General features: G+C 43.9%; 1 protein-coding gene across 4 annotated transcripts in view; it reads right to left on the bottom strand.

Moving 5' to 3' along the window:
- Positions 1 to 575: 575 nt before the first annotated feature.
- The window catches only part of AMOT (angiomotin), a 62,404-nt gene continuing 45,111 nt past the window's right edge, over positions 576 to 17,868 (bottom strand). For all 4 annotated transcript variants that reach the window (XM_047715975.1, XM_047715978.1, XM_047715977.1 and 1 more), the window contains 6 exons: positions 16,169 to 16,318; positions 15,018 to 15,208; positions 7,352 to 7,474; positions 6,371 to 6,603; positions 4,646 to 5,341; positions 576 to 4,304 (listed from right to left, as the gene is read on the bottom strand). In XM_047715975.1, coding sequence (XP_047571931.1) covers positions 4,207 to 4,304; positions 4,646 to 5,341; positions 6,371 to 6,603; positions 7,352 to 7,474; positions 15,018 to 15,208; positions 16,169 to 16,318 — 1,491 coding nt within the window. In that variant the 3' untranslated portion in view covers positions 576 to 4,206. The remainder of the gene's footprint in view (positions 4,305 to 4,645; positions 5,342 to 6,370; positions 6,604 to 7,351; positions 7,475 to 15,017; positions 15,209 to 16,168; positions 16,319 to 17,868) is intronic.

Below are 17,868 nucleotides of genomic sequence, written 5' to 3'. Positions count from 1 at the left end.
ATTGGCATAAGAACAAGGGTACAAAAGAAACATCAAGGGGGCCTTCCAAATTGCTAACTAAAGGATGAATTCTCTGCTTTGGGTGGCCATCATTTTATCCCTCAGAAACGGGAGATAAAAAGATGCAAAGCTTTTTTTTTTTTTTTAAGATTTTTATTTATTTGTCAGAGAGAGAGGGAGAGAGAGCGAGCACAGGCAGACAGAATGGCAGGCAGAGGCAGAGGGAGAAGCAGGCTCCTGCCGAGCAAGGAGCCTGATGCGGGACTCGATCCCAGGACGCTGGGATCATGACCCGAGCCGAAGGCAGCTGCTTAACCAACTGAGCCACCCAGGCGTCCCGATGCAAAGCTTTTAATATATGCTGCCCGAAAACAGAAAGGAACCGATTAGAGCATGTGGCCTGTGGTGTTGTCTTAATACTTTATAATCACACTCCATACTTTAAGCAAATGCAAATTCTGTTGCTTGCTGCCCTTGAAAGGCAATTTCACTGCATACTAAATTCAAAGTGATCACCCATACAGTGTAAATAAAGCCTCTGTTGGGTAAACACCAAAACATTTTCCACGCGGCACTGCATTTTAAAATAGCTAACTTTATTGTCAGTGAAAAGATAGGCACAAAGTGGATTCAAACCTGCTTATCTTTATTGGAACTAGCTCAGTCGATTACAGAATGGGGTCTCAATCATTATGGGGCCACATACATTTTAAACCGAAGGTGCTTCTTCTCTAGCCATCTGCCAACCCCAGCTATCCATCTTATAAACACATGCCATTAATCACAAGGGAGGCCAAAAGGAGGTTTGACAACTCCATGTAACCATCGTTGCTACTGGAAAAAAATAAACAAACTCCCGACACTTGTCCTACTGATGATGAATGATACTTGGAAGATCTCTTTCCAAGGATCATGGCGGGCTGAAATTGATGGCAATTAGCCCATAGCTGATGCCTTCCTTTGACAATATGTTCAGGAAGAAAGCACACATTTGAAGTAACACATTCCATATGTGAAATGAGTAACTGAGATAACAGGAGATTGTATGGCTAACAGACATGAGAATATCATTTATAAAAGTTAGTCCGTATGTATGCACTTTAAGCTGCCGCATTCTGAGTGTTTAGGCTGTTCCTAAAAAGTAGTTTGCAGTCACTTTGTTCATTTTCCAATCGTTGTACCCACCCAATTGCGTAACAAGAGAACACTCGGTATTTCCTGCAGCAGATGATGGCAGATATCTCAGGTTTCTGCTATCCTATCATCCCGAAGCTCGAAAGCAGCATGGAAAATAAATCCTTCATTGAAACAACAATCCAGATACATGATTTTAAAAGAACATTCAAGCTACTTTTATTTAATAAAAATCGTTAATAGGAGTTTTATATCAAGTAAAGTTCATTCTAATGAAGTTTTTCTGTACATGGGACATTGGGGTACAATTGACTTGAAAGGTCCCCAGAGACCACCGGGCAGTACACATTAAGACAACAAGGTCACCCTTCTGTCCTGAGGTGCCGGTAAAATGCATAGATAAGTGGGAGTCCACAAAGATCCCCCAAATGTTACATATCCACACAATTGTGAAAGGTGACTAACTTGACGTTTCTCCCATAAACCTGAAATTTTAAAAGGACACCTATTAGAGATTTTCTGAAAAGGCTGAATCTACCTTCCTCGTAAACATAATACACTGACATGGACTTCCTCCATCTCTTAGATGTACGGTATTACTTTAGCCAATTACCAGGGAGTAAAAACTAAGCCAAAAAGGACTGCCTCTGGTGTGAGGGGGCAGAGATGCGGCGGAAAGTTCAAGGTAGCACTCAGCCAAGAACTTCCTCCTTTCCCAAAATTACATGAGTCTAAAGAGATGGCTGCCACACAGCGTGGAATGTATGACATTTGTCACCTTACAGAATGTGATTAGAATGATGGCTCCCAGAGCTAGCAAAAATTCTGGCAATGTGTTATAACCATAAAAGGATTAGATGAAAGGTTTAAATTTATTTGGATTTTTTTATTTGGCTAGAAAGTAGCAGTCCCGAAGTTTGCTACCTGTGGGTTCTACTAGTTGAGGACTTTCCCCCTTATGACTAAAGGGGAGTATGAACCAGTATTAACACAACTGCGCTTTTAATTTCTATTTGGGATTCACTTGATGACAGAGGACTAACGCGTAGGATGATCACTTCATTACTGAAATGTCAAGACTGGCTGAAAATCACATCAGTCTCCCTCTTGTCTCTCCCTCCACCCCACAGAATGATCCCTACGGAAGAGAATTAGGAATGGCGCAAAAATACTGTTAAACTGGCCACCATTCCTGTGGTCACAGAGGAACCCTGTAAGATGATCTGAGGCAGTCAATGCACAGCAAGAGAAGAAGTGAGGTCGATTTCTTTGGGGTTGGGGTGGGGAGAGTTTCATGTGACTCAGTGTGGAAATGAGGACCAGGACAGGGAAGACCTTGCAAAAGGCACTGCAGGAGAGGCAAAGTAGGAATTCAGAACCCTGGACAAACTACTCAAGCCAGGAACGTTTTACAAAATATGTATGCCCTGGTCTGACAAGATTCCTTTTCTTAAAATGAGGCTTGCTGTAGATAAGGGTTTCCGGAAAGAAGCACAGTAAAATGGAAAGCTGTGTTGTGTGATCTTGAAAAAGTCACGTAACCTCTCCGGGTCTCAGATGCCTCATCACTAAACTTGAGGGTATAGGGCTCTACTGCTATAGTTCTTTCCAGCCACTATGCCTCACAGCGTAATATATCAGGCCTACTCTTCTATTAATCTGGTTTCTAACTAACACATCCCCAAACTTCTACCCCCCACCCTTACCTAACACCCCCCACTTCCCTCACCCTCCCATACCCCTGAAAACTGATCTTAATGACATTGTTGGCAGATTTGTCACCTTAATGAAGGGCAGAGAGGTGACACAGAGCAGGGACCTGTGGCAAAAAGCAGCTCTTTCGTCCCTCGAGGCAGCCCCATGGCAAAGCTTGGAGCCACAGTCTCCTTGGTCCCTGTCCACATGCACATTTCCTGCTGCTCTCCGAAGGTATTCTGAGATGGAGTCACTGGCAGTGAGAAGGGATAACTAAGGACACATCTGCAACCCACCTCTCCCCCGGCTGCAGCATAGTACTTTGGGTTTCTGATGCTATTCCCTTGGAGGTGAGAGTCAATGATGCCTTTTAAGACGTATGCTAAGAATTGGGGAAAACAAAAGGAGTTATTTCAGAGGCGTCACCAGAAATTCAAAGCATTCGGCCCATCACTGAAAATGCTTCCTGGTTTTGCCAACGATTGGAAATTTGAGACTGGTGACACAGCTGGAGAAGAAATAAACACTAAGCAGACTGGTCTCAGGAAAGGCAAGCGAGCTGTGTTCATGGCCGCACACAGCACCTCAAACAACTGTCCATCAAGGCCTCTGATGGTCTAACTCCCTAAGAAAGAGGAAGTTGTACATCACACAGCTAATTTACTCTCCTAGCATCTGAAAGCAATATATTAATTATCCAAATGCATAAATTACTCCAGAGTATATATATGAATGTATGAACCTCCATGAGGGAACCAAAAGAATCCACTTCCAAAGCACCACTGAAATGAAGATAAACACAATCTCCTGGTACAGGGCAACTGGGAAATTGGGAGGGAAAATTAGCTCCAGCACCCTTCCATACCCCCAAATTCCCTGCCTTTTCTCTAGCTTACACAGCTTCCAAAACTATTCCCTTTCATGAGCCAGAGCCGTAGAGCTCTCTCTCGACGCTGTGTAGATGGTAAGTATACAAAACAGCACACGTGCAAATTCTCTCCAGCTTCCCACTTCTGAACTACATGTTACACACTGTCTTCCAAACGTACTGTGCTCTCCAAAATGCTAAATAAAATTATGCAAGTTGAAAACATTCATGTATAACCAGCTATTAACAGTCCAAGTATTTGTATAATTCCAAACAGTAAACTTTAGAGCACATTCTGATAATCGGTCTTTAGAGGTACTCTCTAAGTGTGTACCAGAATAGACTGGAGTTTGTATGGTATTACTTAAGTACTAGGTCGTTTCAATAAAAATTCCCTTTAAAAAACATCCCCCCCAACCCTTGTCCTCACCCTCAAAATAAGAACAAACAAAAGGGAAAAATGATTAAAAGCACTCTCGCTGATAAACTGCAGCTCTCGAATACGCCGTTTAGATGAGATATTCCACCATCTCCGCATCAGGCTCTTGTCCCAGGATCTGAATGGGAGCTTTTCTTTCCAGAGTATTGGAGTGGAACACAGGGCCATCTAAATGTAAACAGGGATTGGAAAGCACTTAGAATAAGGTAAAGCCGCAGATTCCTAGAAATAGACAGCTTGGGAGCCATGAAGCCAATGGCAAAGTGAGACTTGCCTGCCACCCTCTCCCACTGTTCACCTGAGTATTTACTTCTACTGAAGAATGGCCTTGGTTCATCCCTGTTCCTATCCTGGTGTCCCAAGGAGTCATCTACAGACTCTGCACTTACGTCTTGTGATCAATCCCCTTTGAGAACATGAACAACTCTGGCCAAATGACCAACAGTGTCTACGCAGCAGGGTGCCAACAAACAACCTGTAACTGAGGGCAGAACCCAAAGAATCTTTACCTGTCTTATCCAAATTGCAGGTCAGACTTGGTACAGACAAACGACGTGACCCAGAACTGGCAGCCGGACTTGCAGAAGCCTCAGCCTGAGCCAGAGCTGGAGCTGGAGCTGGAGCTGGAGGAGCAGCCGCAGCCGGAGCTGGAGCTGGTGCTTGAGTCTGAGCCGGAGCAGAAGCCTGAGGTGCTGTTGGAGTCGGAGCCGGAGCTGGAACCGGAGCCGGAGCAGCTGGAGCAACCTGAGCAGCAGCAGTGGGAGCAACAGCAGCAGCGGCGGCAACAGCAGAGGCAGCAGCTGGACTCTGAGCAGCAGTAGCTGGAGAAACAGCAGCAGCGAGAGCAGCAGCAGCAGTTGCCGGAGATGGGGTGGCGACAGCGGCGGCGGCAGCAGCTGGAGCGGCAGCAGCGGCAATCGGAGCAGCAGCTACCATGGTGGTGGTGGTGTTGGTAGCAGCGGCGGCAGTGTTGGTGGCAGCGTTGGCAGTGATGGTGGCAGCAGTGGCGGCGACAGCGGCTGGCGTAGGAACAGAGATTGGAGCGACAGCTGCGGTTTTGTTCGGTTCTGTTCCCCGCTCCGTTTGGGTGCTGCAGTCTCGGCTGCCTGTCTTGGAGTGAGCCGAGAGCAGGGGAGTGGAGGGCGGCACCGGCGATGGTGTGGAAGGGACAGACTCAGTGCGGTAGTCTCCACCCAGGAGAATACCTAGGAGGGAAAGAGGGAAAGAGGTCAGAGAAGTACAGGCTCTTCAAACGCAGACATCTGGATGCCTCTTCTCTCCTGCAGAAGGTTCAGGAGAAACTTTCCCTGTGCCTCTAGAGAACCCAGGAATCGGTTTGGCAGGCACATCCCTCCTGGTCCTGGCTCTCCACCCCAAAACAAGGTATGAAACCTTGAAGTGTCGAGAATCTGTTTTATTTTTCCAATGGCAACTCATTTCCAGCAAGCTTTCAGAATGCTTCCACTCAGTTCCACTTATCGCCAACATCATTTACCACCAGACAACTAGAAAGGATTGGGGGAAGAAGTCTGTGGTCATGGATGAGGGTGATAATAATTGTGCAACCGGAGGTTCGAATCCTGACCATGATCCCCAGAATGCCTCTTTTACCCAAAGGACACTGCAAGTGTCAGAGGACCAAGAAAGGTATTAGAAGCAACAAAGAGACCTAAAATAAAAATACAAAGTGGGCTTTCTCAGGATTTAAAAATGTGCCTCGTGGTATCTACGATATTTCTGGGGTTTTGATTAGAGGGGAAGGAATGGACAGGAATGGAATGAAAAAGTACATTCAGTTCTCATCTCAAAACACCTGGCTCCATTTAGCTTAACTAGAATTCTGAGTCCTCCTATTCTGTGGGAGGAAAGAACAGAGAAAATGGGAAATTTTGAGATACTGACTGACGTGAAGGACACATGGGTTTTGGACAAAGACAAAGGGTCTCACTTGGCAAGGCCAGATCTGAGAATTTTTAAAAGGAAACTGAAGTTGTCTTCCTTCCCACCCAAACAGAACTCAGAATTCTTATCTTCTAAGGCCTTGGTTTCAACCAGTATTCTCTCAATGACACATCAAAGTGTGGAGGAGCTCCTCTTAGGAGGACAGAAACCCAACCTGATATATCGTCCTTTCTAGATTCTGGACCATCACTCCTTTTCCTTGCTGAGTGGGCACATATCTAAGTCGGGGCTCTCCTTAAATGCGTCATTTTAATCTTATTTACTGTCATTACCTAGGCTCCCCTTCCAGCTCTTGTCATCCCGCTTCTCCTCCATGATGGGGGTGCCAGTCAGGGTGGAAGAATGTGAGAGCAAGCCTGACCCAGCGTTGGAAATGGACATCAGAGACTTTGCAGGTCGCATGGATGACAGTTGCTCTGTCTTACTTGGCTCCTTCCGGGAACGCTGCTGGAGTACTTTGATCATGGCATCCTTCTCAATAATTTGGGCATGGAGGGTCTTAATCCTAGGAGCCAAAGACAGAGAACATATAAAAACGTTGTTGCCACCGCCATGTTATGGTCTCACTGCCTGCATGGACTTGAGCTTCCAGTATCTTTTCGACTGAAGAGTGGTTTAGTTATTTCTGGGGTGTAAAGCAAGGGAAGGTGTGCAACATTTCTTAAAATGCCCTTCTTAATACCTAGATGAGTATAGCAGAGCATCCAGGACATGTTATAAAAATTAGGAAGCCAAAGTAAGGTCATGGTGGAAAAGAAGACTGTATATGAGAGAGTAAACTGATATAGTGGGTGCTGAAGTGAGCAATCTGAGTCAATGGGTGATGTATTTAATGAAAAGATGAGAACTATGAATGGGCCACAATTTCAGCTAATAAGTAAATGATCATGAGTTTATAAAAGGTATCGGGTACCCTACCTCCAAGTTGGAATGGATATTCTCTTACTGTGCATTCTGCTGTATCACAGGGTTGAAGTCCAATGCTAGAAAGAATACCCCAGAGTGCAAATACCAGCAATAAAGTTCTGGCAGAGGGAAGATGGAAAGCAATTACCAAGGCCGATGGGAACAGCCACGTAAAAGTCATTGCATTTCAAATACCAAGTAAGAGGCTGGCAGGGGTGCAGGGGTTGGGGGAGGCTGCATTATCAGGCTTCCCGGTTGTGAATAAAGATGCCTGCCCTTCCCTTCTGACCTATCTGGTCTCGATACATTCTTCTCTGATCTACCAGGGTCCAGATCGGTATTTTTACCTGCCCTCCATGTCAAGGCAGCGCTTGTTGGCCATCAAGATTTCTTCTTCCTCTTTCTGGATGCGAGCTTCCAGGGCCGTATCATAGCTGGTGTTGGGAGAGTGGCTGATGACTGTTGTGTCCCTGAGAAGGAAGATGGCAGTGATGATGATGACAAGGCAGCAAAATCAATGAATCGTATCAACTCTATCTCAAGTCAAAGGTATTGCTGGAAAGCAGTAAGCGATAGTCAAACTCATTAGGAATGGTCGATTTCTGGACGACTTACTGAGAAAAACCTCCAAGATGGGAAAGCACAGCTTTCAGAGTTAGAAGAGGTTTTTTGGCATGAGTACAGCTACAGAAGTCAGTGAGGGATTCTACATGAGGAGCACAGGCCTGCCTTCAGAACTAGACAGATAGCCTCCCAAAGCCTTCTGGAAGAGTCCCTTTGAGGTTTTTGATCATGGCCAGGTAATAGGAAGATATTTACATTTCCACTTTATATTATTATTTATATTACATATAAGACAGTATAGATTTCCACCTTATTCTCATGACAGTTATAAATGGGAAAAGGCTAGACTTTGCTGAAAGACAGAGAATGTACCAGACAGTTACTGCTACAGATGTATAACAACAACTACACCGAGTGCTAGAAACAAACTAGAGACACGTCAACAGTGAAGGTCAGACAGAGCGTGTGAGCTGACTAAGAAGTAGGGCCTTTGAGTCAGTGCCACTTAATTCCTATCTGACCTACATCAGAAACATTCTAGTACCAAATCAAGGAGTCTCTTCCCCAACTACACTATTGGTCTCTTGCCAGAGTCCCAAGTGCACGAGGCACCACCCAGTTTCATTTGAAAGTGTCTCAGGCCATTAACTCAAAAGACTAAGTAATGAGTAAAGTATGTGTGTGTGTGTGTGTGTGTGTGAGAGAGAGAGAGAGAGAGAGAGAAAAGGAGAAGAAGGAGTGGGGGAGTAAGAAGAAGAGGAGGAGGAGGAGACGCTGCTGGGGAGAGGGTCTAGCCCAAGGACAAGGCTGATGTCTAAACAGCACAAGTCAAAGATATACAGGAATCCTGTATTGTCCTGATAAATGAGGTCATGCATCCTTCTTTAGTACATTTAGAACTAGTGGTAGAAAAAAGAGGGAAGGGAATGAAGAAAACTAGATCTTCTTTGAATCACTTGGAGGGAAAAAAAAGGGATTAGGAAGAATATTGATGTAATTATATGGGTCTTCAAGGGAAGCCGACAATAGACCAAGAAAACAATGAACTGGCACAGCTTCATTATACTTCCTTTGAGAATGAGGATCTGTGGGAGAATTTTCTGCTGGCAGCTAGCTGTGTTCTCTTAGCTTAGAGATTGTGACCAGTGCAGATGGGAAGGAAAGGGCAGGGGAATGAAGAGGCAGAAAGTTGGTATTAAAGTTAGGGAATTTGGGTGGGTTTCTATAAACCTACTGTTTCCCCAAATGCTTGCACTTTACATGCAAGGCTGAAACAATGTACTTGAGTGGTGAAATAATTGGGAGAGCAAGAAGCACAAGGACTACAGTGGCTCACGTCAATTGCTAAATCTGAAACATTTTAGCATCTCAGAATTCCACACTTGCTCTGGTGAATTCACCTGCTTCCAGTCCCATTGGGGATGGCTCTTGTGTTCCAAAGTACCCAAGGGGAAATGGCATTGTGTAGGCGGAGAACACAATGGCTCTTACTACAGACCACACCAGGGTCAAATCCCACTTTCTCGAGTACTCTGCCACTAACAAATTCTATGAGCCCAGGAAGTCAGTTAACTTCTCGAAATCTCAGTCTCCTATATGCAAGATAGAAATCATAATTATACCTCTAATCTTGTGGCATTTGGGGGGGATGAAGTCAAAGTATGCATGTAAAAGACACAGTGCCAGGCACAATAAAAACATTCAACAAATTTACCTACTACCTAAGAGAGAAAAGTACATAGATACAAGGAGAGTAACATACAAGAGCGTGTGACTCTAAAGAATTCCAGCTCTGGGATTATATCCCGAAGGCAGTTCCTACAGCGCACAGTTCCAATGGAATGGCTGCTTCAGAGCCAGGCCTCTCTAGAGAATTCTTGGTGTCTATGGACACTGGGGACATGAGCGTACGGTTTGTCACTGGGGGAGCCAATGCTGGCTTACTGCCACTTTCACTGCATAAAAGACCATTTTGGGGACTTAGAGCCCTGCCAGCTAATTGATATGGACACTGTGAGCTCCTCAGGAATGAAGCTTGAAAATGTGGGACACTTAGTGAATTCCTACAGAGCTTCCAGGATGCCCTTCAACATCAATCTTCCTTCTAGAAGACTGGGACTACTAAGCCAATGGTTCAGGCAAAAAGCAAGCAAGCACAGTGCTGGAAGGAGCAACTTGACCGGCTAACTTCCAATACTCTGAGACAATCCTTAGGCACATCTGCAGTGAGCTCATGTCTTGAAAACACCACGTGTATACTCCAAAATATAGATCCCCAAATTTGACATCCTACATCTAAATTCTTAAGTAAAGGAGTTTCTGGTGACCCTCCCCCTCTCTCATCTCTCATCCTCTCTCCTTCCTTTCTCCAATGAAGTTATCCCTATCCTGTTGCCGACATTGTTTTCTCGAATGTCACCCATGAATTCCTCATTAAAACATCTAGTGTTTTAAACTTTTACACTTCAGGGTACCTGGGTGGCTCAGTTGTTAAGCGTCTGCCCTCAGCCCAGGTCATGATCAAGGAGTCCTGGGATCGAGCCCCACACTGGGCTCCCTGATCAGCTGGGAGGGCTGCTTCTCCCTCTCTCACTCCCCCTGCTTATGCTCCCTCTCTCACTGTGTCTCTCTCTGCCAAATAAATAAATAAAATCTTTAAAAAAAAACTTTTACATTTCAAATCCATCTTTTCTTATTGATAGCATCCTTTTGTTTATTTAATATGTGAACCTGACCATGAGTGGGGCACTGTGTTTGAAGTTACTGTGATGCTACAAAGTGGCTAAACACGCATAAGACTAGTCCTTGACTGCGGGAGACTTGCAAGTTGAGGCGAAAAAAAAATACAGGTAAATAATTAGTTATTACAGAAGTGAATTTGAATTTTGTTCCAACAGGCACTGAAAACCATTAGACATTTTTGATGGGACTGAGATGATCCAAGCTGTGCTTTAGAAAGATAGCATTCTCTCTGGCCAAAACGTGATGGGGAGTTTTGGGGGAGGATACACTGGACTTGGGCAAACCAGTCAGGACGGTTAGTGTAATAATCCCATCCAGAGATACTGAAATCATGAACCAATTCAACAGCAGGGAGAATGGAACAGGCCATAGGAGGCAGAATTGCTACAACTTGGGAGACTATTTAAAGGTAGCTGTTGGAGAAAGAATGAATGAGAACTTTGGTGTTTCTAATTCAAAAGCCTAGAAAAGATGGCATACCACTCACTTTCTGTGCTAGGAAAGTAAGGAGAGATCTCTGGGAAAACATTATAATGCGTCTTGATTTTTAGTTACATTGGAGTTAACATGTCTTATGAATAGCCATATGACAATATCCAACAAGTTGTTGACAATTCTAACTTTAAGGGATGTCAGACTTACTATTTGAAGTTGTAATAGAGAACAAGATAACTAAGACAGAAGGTAGAATGAGAAAGCCAAGGATGGAAATGGAGGAAAGCCTACAAGGAAGGGATAGGTAGGCATGTATAATGTGTGCAAGCAGCTTCTACCTCCTGTTTTCTCCTTCCTTCCTTCTTTCCCAGATTTACAGCACCCAAAATAAAAACAAAACATTGCATGTTTGGAGAAGGTTAGCAACCTAATTCAGGAAATGCAAACTTGTAAATTGCAGAGCTGATCAAGTTTGTTATCTTTTTATCCTTTTGCTGCTATTCATAAATATATTCACCATTTGTGAACTTCAATCTGCACTGCCAAATCTGTTCTTCTAGGATGGACTACTTGGTAATAATTTCCCTTATCTATATGAAGCATCTAGAGAACCTCTAGTTGCACAACAATATGGGATTATAATTTGGGCCATATTATTGTGATTATATATAGTATTTTTTTAAAGATTTTATTTATTTACTTGACAGACAGAGATCATAAGTAGGCAGAGAGGCAGGCAGAGACGGAGGGAGCAGGCTCCCCGCCAAGCAGAGGGCCCAATGCAGGGCTCCATCCCAGGACCCTGAGATCATGACCTGAGCTGAAGGCAGCGGCTTTAACCCACTGAGCCACCCAGGTGCCCCTATATATAGTATTTTAAGTCACTAAATAAGAAGCCTCAAATGGGAACTCTTGAACAGTTCATAATCCCTATTGTACCATCTTGAAATCATCGTATCTGGGAAGCAGCAGAGGATAGTGGTAAAGGTGTCAAAATGTCGTTTTCAATCCCAGCTCTTCTTCTTAGTAACTGTGTGTGATCTTGTACAAATTATTTTACCTGTTTTTGCTTCAGTTTTCTCACCTATACAATAGACAATTGTCGTATCTCAAAGAATTTTTATGAGGATCAGCAATAACTGTAAACTACTTAGCAGAGTACCTTATACAGAAAAGACTACCTGCGATTTCTTGCATTGACCACTTTCCCTTTGACAAGTGGTGTTTGGTAGCATCCAAGTGCTAACATGGGCATAAACTGATCATCTAATAGGTTTTCTCACCTGAAATAGTGAGAACAGTTGTCTGTTATTATATTCCAATCTATATTTTATTATTCACAATGGCCAAAAAAGGGAAACAACCCAAACATCCATCACCAAGTGAATGGATAAGCAGCTGTGGTATGACCCAAACTATGGAACACTGCTCAGCAATGAAAAGGAATAAACTACTTATACATGCATCAGCTGGTATGAATCTCAAAATAATGATGCCAGGTGAAGAAATCAGACATAAAGAGTATATACTCTATAAATCCTTTTTTACAACATTCTAGAAAAGGTAAAACAATAATGCCCAAAAATGTTGCCTCTGGTCAGGTGGGGGAGGAAGGGATCTAGCTGAAGGAATGCAAGAGCACTTTAGAATGTTTCCTCTATTTTGATTGGGGTGGTGGTTCCATTACTGTATTCACCTGCCCATGTTCATCAAACCATACACTTGAAATAGGTGTTTTCTTAATATATCAATAATACCTCAATTGAAAAAACTCTGTAACTACCACTGATATCACCCAAGCAACATTTCCCAAATTTTACTTCCGTATAAGCTATTACTTGGGAATAGATTAAGCCTGAGATACCAGCAGAATACACAGGAACCAAGCAGGTCATTAAAATATGGCACTAGATTTAGAGATTTAAGTTATAGAATTGGAAATCATTTCCTTCTCTTTCGCTTCTTCTTTTCTCTTTCCTCCCTTTTTATTTCTTTCTCTCCTTCCTTACTCAAATACGTGTTGAGCACATTCTATTTGCAGCCAATACCCTAGGCACTTAAATATTATTTAGGAAGAAAACAGAATGTAAGGTTTTTACCACAGAAAGGGGCAAAGAGCAGAACCGTGGTCAAATTTTTAGGGATGAGAAGAGACAGAATGAATCCACTGGACAGGAAAGGAATGACAAGAGATGTTGGAAGGCAAGGCAGAAGAACTCACAGGTCCTGAAATAAAGTTTTCTGAATGCTGCCTTTCAAATTTGAAATCTCACTGAGAAAGGAGGAAAGGGAAACCAGTCTCCGTAGCCAAGCGTAAGAGGCATTATCTTTGGGAAAAAAATAGTAAAATCCTAGAAATAGAAGGATCTGGAGGAATTACCTAGTCCAGTTCTCTCATTCTGCAGGAATTTGAACACAGTCTCTCAATTTCTCCTGTGGACTGGATTGACAGGCATACAAAAAGTATACAGTCCAGATACCAGGATGTCTGCCTCAGGAACTAACTTAGGGTGTTTCTACTAGGCGGAAACTAGCTGCTTTTTATCATATGAAATGATAAGCATGCACATTTAACTGGAAACAATGATTCCACCTCCTACCTGGTGATTTAAACGAATTTGACTTAAATCTATCTTACAGAAGCCAGTAGATGCTGGAAAGAAATGCCTGAAGGCAAGGGGGTTTCCCCCGATACCCAAAACTTCCAGAAAGAAGGAAGGAGGGGTCCTATCTTTATACAAGATCCTGGGGACAACCTCCTAGCTTTCCTGCCTTTCCTGACCTGAAGTCTATTCTGGAGTCAGTTTTAACAGCGAACATCCCAGCACCGAGAACCTTGGCTGCCCACTATTTTCTCACACTGCACACCTTTGCAAGCGGTGTCTGTCTCAGTTTCTGCACAAAGATGACAGAAATCATCCTGCATCTCCTTTGCAGTATTAGGGTTGCCTGAACAACCTTTGTTAGATAAGGACAGAGCACAGATATTTCTCTTGGGAGATAGAAGCTAAAATGACACTTAATTGTGCTTCTAATCTACCATTTGCAGAAAACAAAGACGGGTAAGCTTAAGACCATGAGGGCCTCAAAATTGGGGCAGAGGTAATTCCAATCCATTTAAGGTTTATAAAGGATACCTGGAGACGGGCAGAGTGTGTTACACAAATGTAAGATGTCTTCTTGGAGAATTGAGAGTAGGTTTGCAAACCACCAATCCAGCTCTTCAGCCCTGCACTCCTTCTGATTTGGCATGAGAAGGAATTACAGATAAATGTATCCACCACTGCCTCTGCACAACACACACATCCCAGCCTAAACTCTGGCAAGCGTTTCCAGATTCCTCCAGCTCACCACATTTAGGAGAACATTAAAAACAGCACCGTGGATTTTAATAACTTTCTGGGTAGAGGCTCTGGACTCCCTCAGATACCCAACCACAGACCCAGGCTCTGTCCGTCTCTCCAACAACCCAGGCCACGTCCTGCTTCAAACTTAATTTTTGTTTGTTTCTTTTTTTCCAACTCATGATTCTGAGCAGCGGCAAGACAGCCAGACAAGATAAGAGCACTGTTTCCTCCAAAAACCAATATTTAATGTTTTCTTGTGAAAGGGGGAAATGTCAGAGGCAAAAAATACATAAGAAATCCTCCTGCCACTTTCTCTCCCTGACCAAATGGAATGTGACCGTTTCCATGTGACCCACTCATGGATGCAGAGAATGTGGCCTTCAAATATAGACCTGCTCAAAGGGCAGGGATGGATCTGTGTTGAGCACAGCCTTTGGCATACCTGGGGTGAGCCAGAGCTATCAAATGGCGGCCACCACTCCTGAGTGACATTTAATTCGAGTAGCGTTTCTCCGGAGATGCCTCCACTCTAGTCCCAGGGCTAAACAAAGAAAGCTACACACGTGGCTGTAAGAAGCTGAGGCTCTGGTGGAAAGAGGTGTACGAACGAACGTCTGGGTGATCCCACCTGCAATGTTTCTGGCTCCCAAGGAAAGCCGAGCTAGGATTCTGGTAAGTTCATAAATTAACATTAACTTACCAATTCCTGACCCTCTACCCTCACAGTCCCTGCTTCACCAGATGAAAGAAAACACACTTAAGCCGAGATGGGCCGGGGAGGGGAGGGGAGGGGGAAAGAGCGTTACAGGAAAAACAAGAAAAAATACTGAAAAATTTTTTCATCAGTCCCCTTTCTGTTCTGCCCCCCACGCCCACCCCCACCCCCAGGCCCTTCAAGCAGTGACTCTGACAGCCAGCTCATTACCTCTGAGCAGCTACAGTTGCAGCAGCATCTAGAGCGAAATGTCTCATCACGTTCTCCTCCAAATACTTCTGCTCCCACTTAGTCATATCGGCTTCCAGGGCCAGGATCCTCTCCTCCTTCTCACGGAGGAGCTCCATCAATGCCGTGGCATTGTATTCGGAAACGTTGGTGGGCTGAGAGTTTCCCTGGCGCTGGGAGGGGAGATGTGGAGAAGCCTCAGGTTAGTGAGCGAACTGTGGTGGCCAAGTCCCATTCGTAGAGGCCCCATTCTTGGAGAGGATTACTCCCCCGGCCACTTCAGTTTGGATTCTGATTCGAAGCAGGGGAAATTCAGATTTCCTCCTAAGGCCACAGGACTGTCTACCTTGGGATCGAAGAGGAGACTCTTTTGATCAGGAAAGAAGCTTGCCATATCCCATTGTCATGCTGCTCAGAAAGTGGATCAGTGGTTGAAAAAATCACTACCCCTGCCTGCCAGCATGGTACACAACAGGAATAGACATTAAAAATCTAGGACTGGGGCCTGACCTTGCCCCTAACTTCTTGTGTAGCCTTAAGTGAGTCATGCAACCTTTTCTGAGTCTTGATTTTCTCCCATCTAAAATGAGGAGGGGTATGGGGCACCTGGGTGGCTTAGTTGGTGAAACGTCTGCCTTTGGCTCAGGTCATGATCCCAGAGTTCTGGGATCGAGCCCCACGTTGGACTCCCTGCTCAGTGGGGATCCTGCTTTTCCCTCTGCCTGACGCTCCCCCTGCTTGTGCTCTCTCTCTCTCTCTCTCTCTCTACCTCTCTGACAAATAAATAAATAAAACGTTTTCAAAAATAAAATACATAAATAAAAATGAGGAGGAGTATGGCCAGATGATTCTAAAGACCACATTCAATTCTAAAATGTCAAGAAATCTATTTGTACAGTATCTTGACTTCTTACAAGGTCTACTGTTCATTTGAAGATAAAAGGGATAAGATAATAGGATTCTGCTGGAACAGGAAAGCTAAGGATGCCGACTTCGTCTTTACCATTAGGAGTCAGTCTGGAAGTAAAGTTGGGCGGGACAAAAAACCAAAAAGATGAGCCAATCTTCACATCAGACACCAAATGAAACATAACCGACCAGGAACAATCTCATTTTCTTTAAGTTCTCCATACCTGCTGAATTCTGAGGGACTCAAGTTCTCTCTCCAGCCGTGTCCGGAGACGATGCTCCAACTGCTCGCGTTTTTCACATGCTGCCTGGAGCTGTACAAGGGCTTGCTGCATCTTCTCCACCTTATCTACGTACACCTGCTTCTTTTTCAGCTGAAATTCCAGGGTGGGAGAGTTGCAAGATGGAAGGAAAGAGAACAACAGGGTCAGGTATTTAGCTCCCAAATCCATCCTTGTGTTTTGATCACTTTCTGTCCAGCTCCAAAAAAAGAATGAATGGTAAGAAGGTCCTTCATGAGTGCCTTGTAGTTAGCACACACAGAATGTGACGAGGAAGAGGAATTGGAAGCTCCCTTTTATTTTTGCTTCTTTCCCCCACCTCTCTGTCTTCCCCAGACCTACTTCCATCGACAAAGTCTGTCTTTGATGGCAAACTTTTAAAATTATTAAAATAATAATCCTGATGGATTATCTGCTCTTCTTCATTCTAAACTGGAATACTCTGGGGGCAACAATATATTATTTTGGTCATTACAGTACAGAAATTTGAAAAAATAAAATGGGGGCTCTCCAGGGAGAAAACCTTAATTTGGTATGGAAAGGAAACCTACCCCCGCCCTTATATAGATGTCTCCTCTCCTAGTGACAGAGAAAGGGTGCTGGAGTTACAAGGAAGCCAGAATTGTCTTTTTGAAGTCTGTGGTCCTTGTAATTACTCAATATGGTTATCACTGCTCTCCCGGACAGTTTCTGCTTCTCAAAAGTGAAGCTACCATACATTGAAGAGTTTTTAATCTCCTCATTACCTAGCACATGCCCCACTAGATATTTATTAAAAGAACACAGGTTATTTGCAATTTCTGCCTCAGTCATGAGCCTGAGTTGGTAAGAGTGGACCATAATTTCTCAACTTCATTCTGGGACCTTTAAAGATATCTAAAGACTCAAAATAATGAATCGAATCTAAGAGTAAATGAGTCAAACATGATTCTTCCTCTTTCCAAGCCTATGAACCACAACTAAAAGCAAAGGGGGAAGCAGGTTGGGACTAAGAAACTGAGTTCTTTGTACCCTTGTAATTCATAAGCTTAATCCTGGCTCCCCTGGAATGGAGGAATGAGGAGGATCTCAGGGCTCCTCAGCATTTAAGAAGACAGGGTAAATGCAGCCTTCCCAGCTTGTTAGTCAATGAGGAGGTTCTGCTTTTCATCATATTTGTGGAGTGCTATCATGCTAATAAAATCAATGCATGGACTCTTTCTCAAACAGAAATTCCTCCAAGCTAGTCACAGCTGTCATTATCACTTTCACAGAAGCTGAGGTTAGGGATACTTTTACTATTAAGATCCAAATAAAAATATTATTGTTAACCTTGTCAAAAGGAAATTGAAGAATTCAGCTCAACTCTTAAGTTTTCAACAAATTCCCAAGCCCTTGATCTACCTAGGCAGATAGTTGTAACGTGGGAAGTTACCCACCCTTCCAGCTTTGCCCACCCCCATTTCGCTGGGGCCAAGCCAGCAGAACCACCCCAACTTGCCCACTGCAGAAACCAGGTAACTTCTTAACGGTAATGAGTCCAAATCACTGCTGTCTAGAATGTCCGGTCAGACAGCAAAAGCATGTGCTGAACTGTCCTTGTCTTATAACTGTCTTCTCCTAATGTCGGAATTGCTAAACTTTATCTTGGTTGCAGAAAACCT

Source organism: Lutra lutra, chromosome X, assembly GCF_902655055.1.
Source record: "Lutra lutra chromosome X, mLutLut1.2, whole genome shotgun sequence".
Taxonomy (NCBI): domain Eukaryota; kingdom Metazoa; phylum Chordata; class Mammalia; order Carnivora; family Mustelidae; genus Lutra; species Lutra lutra.
Note: the sequence above shows the minus strand (reverse complement) of the source record. Positions and strands in the feature narration are given on the sequence as shown.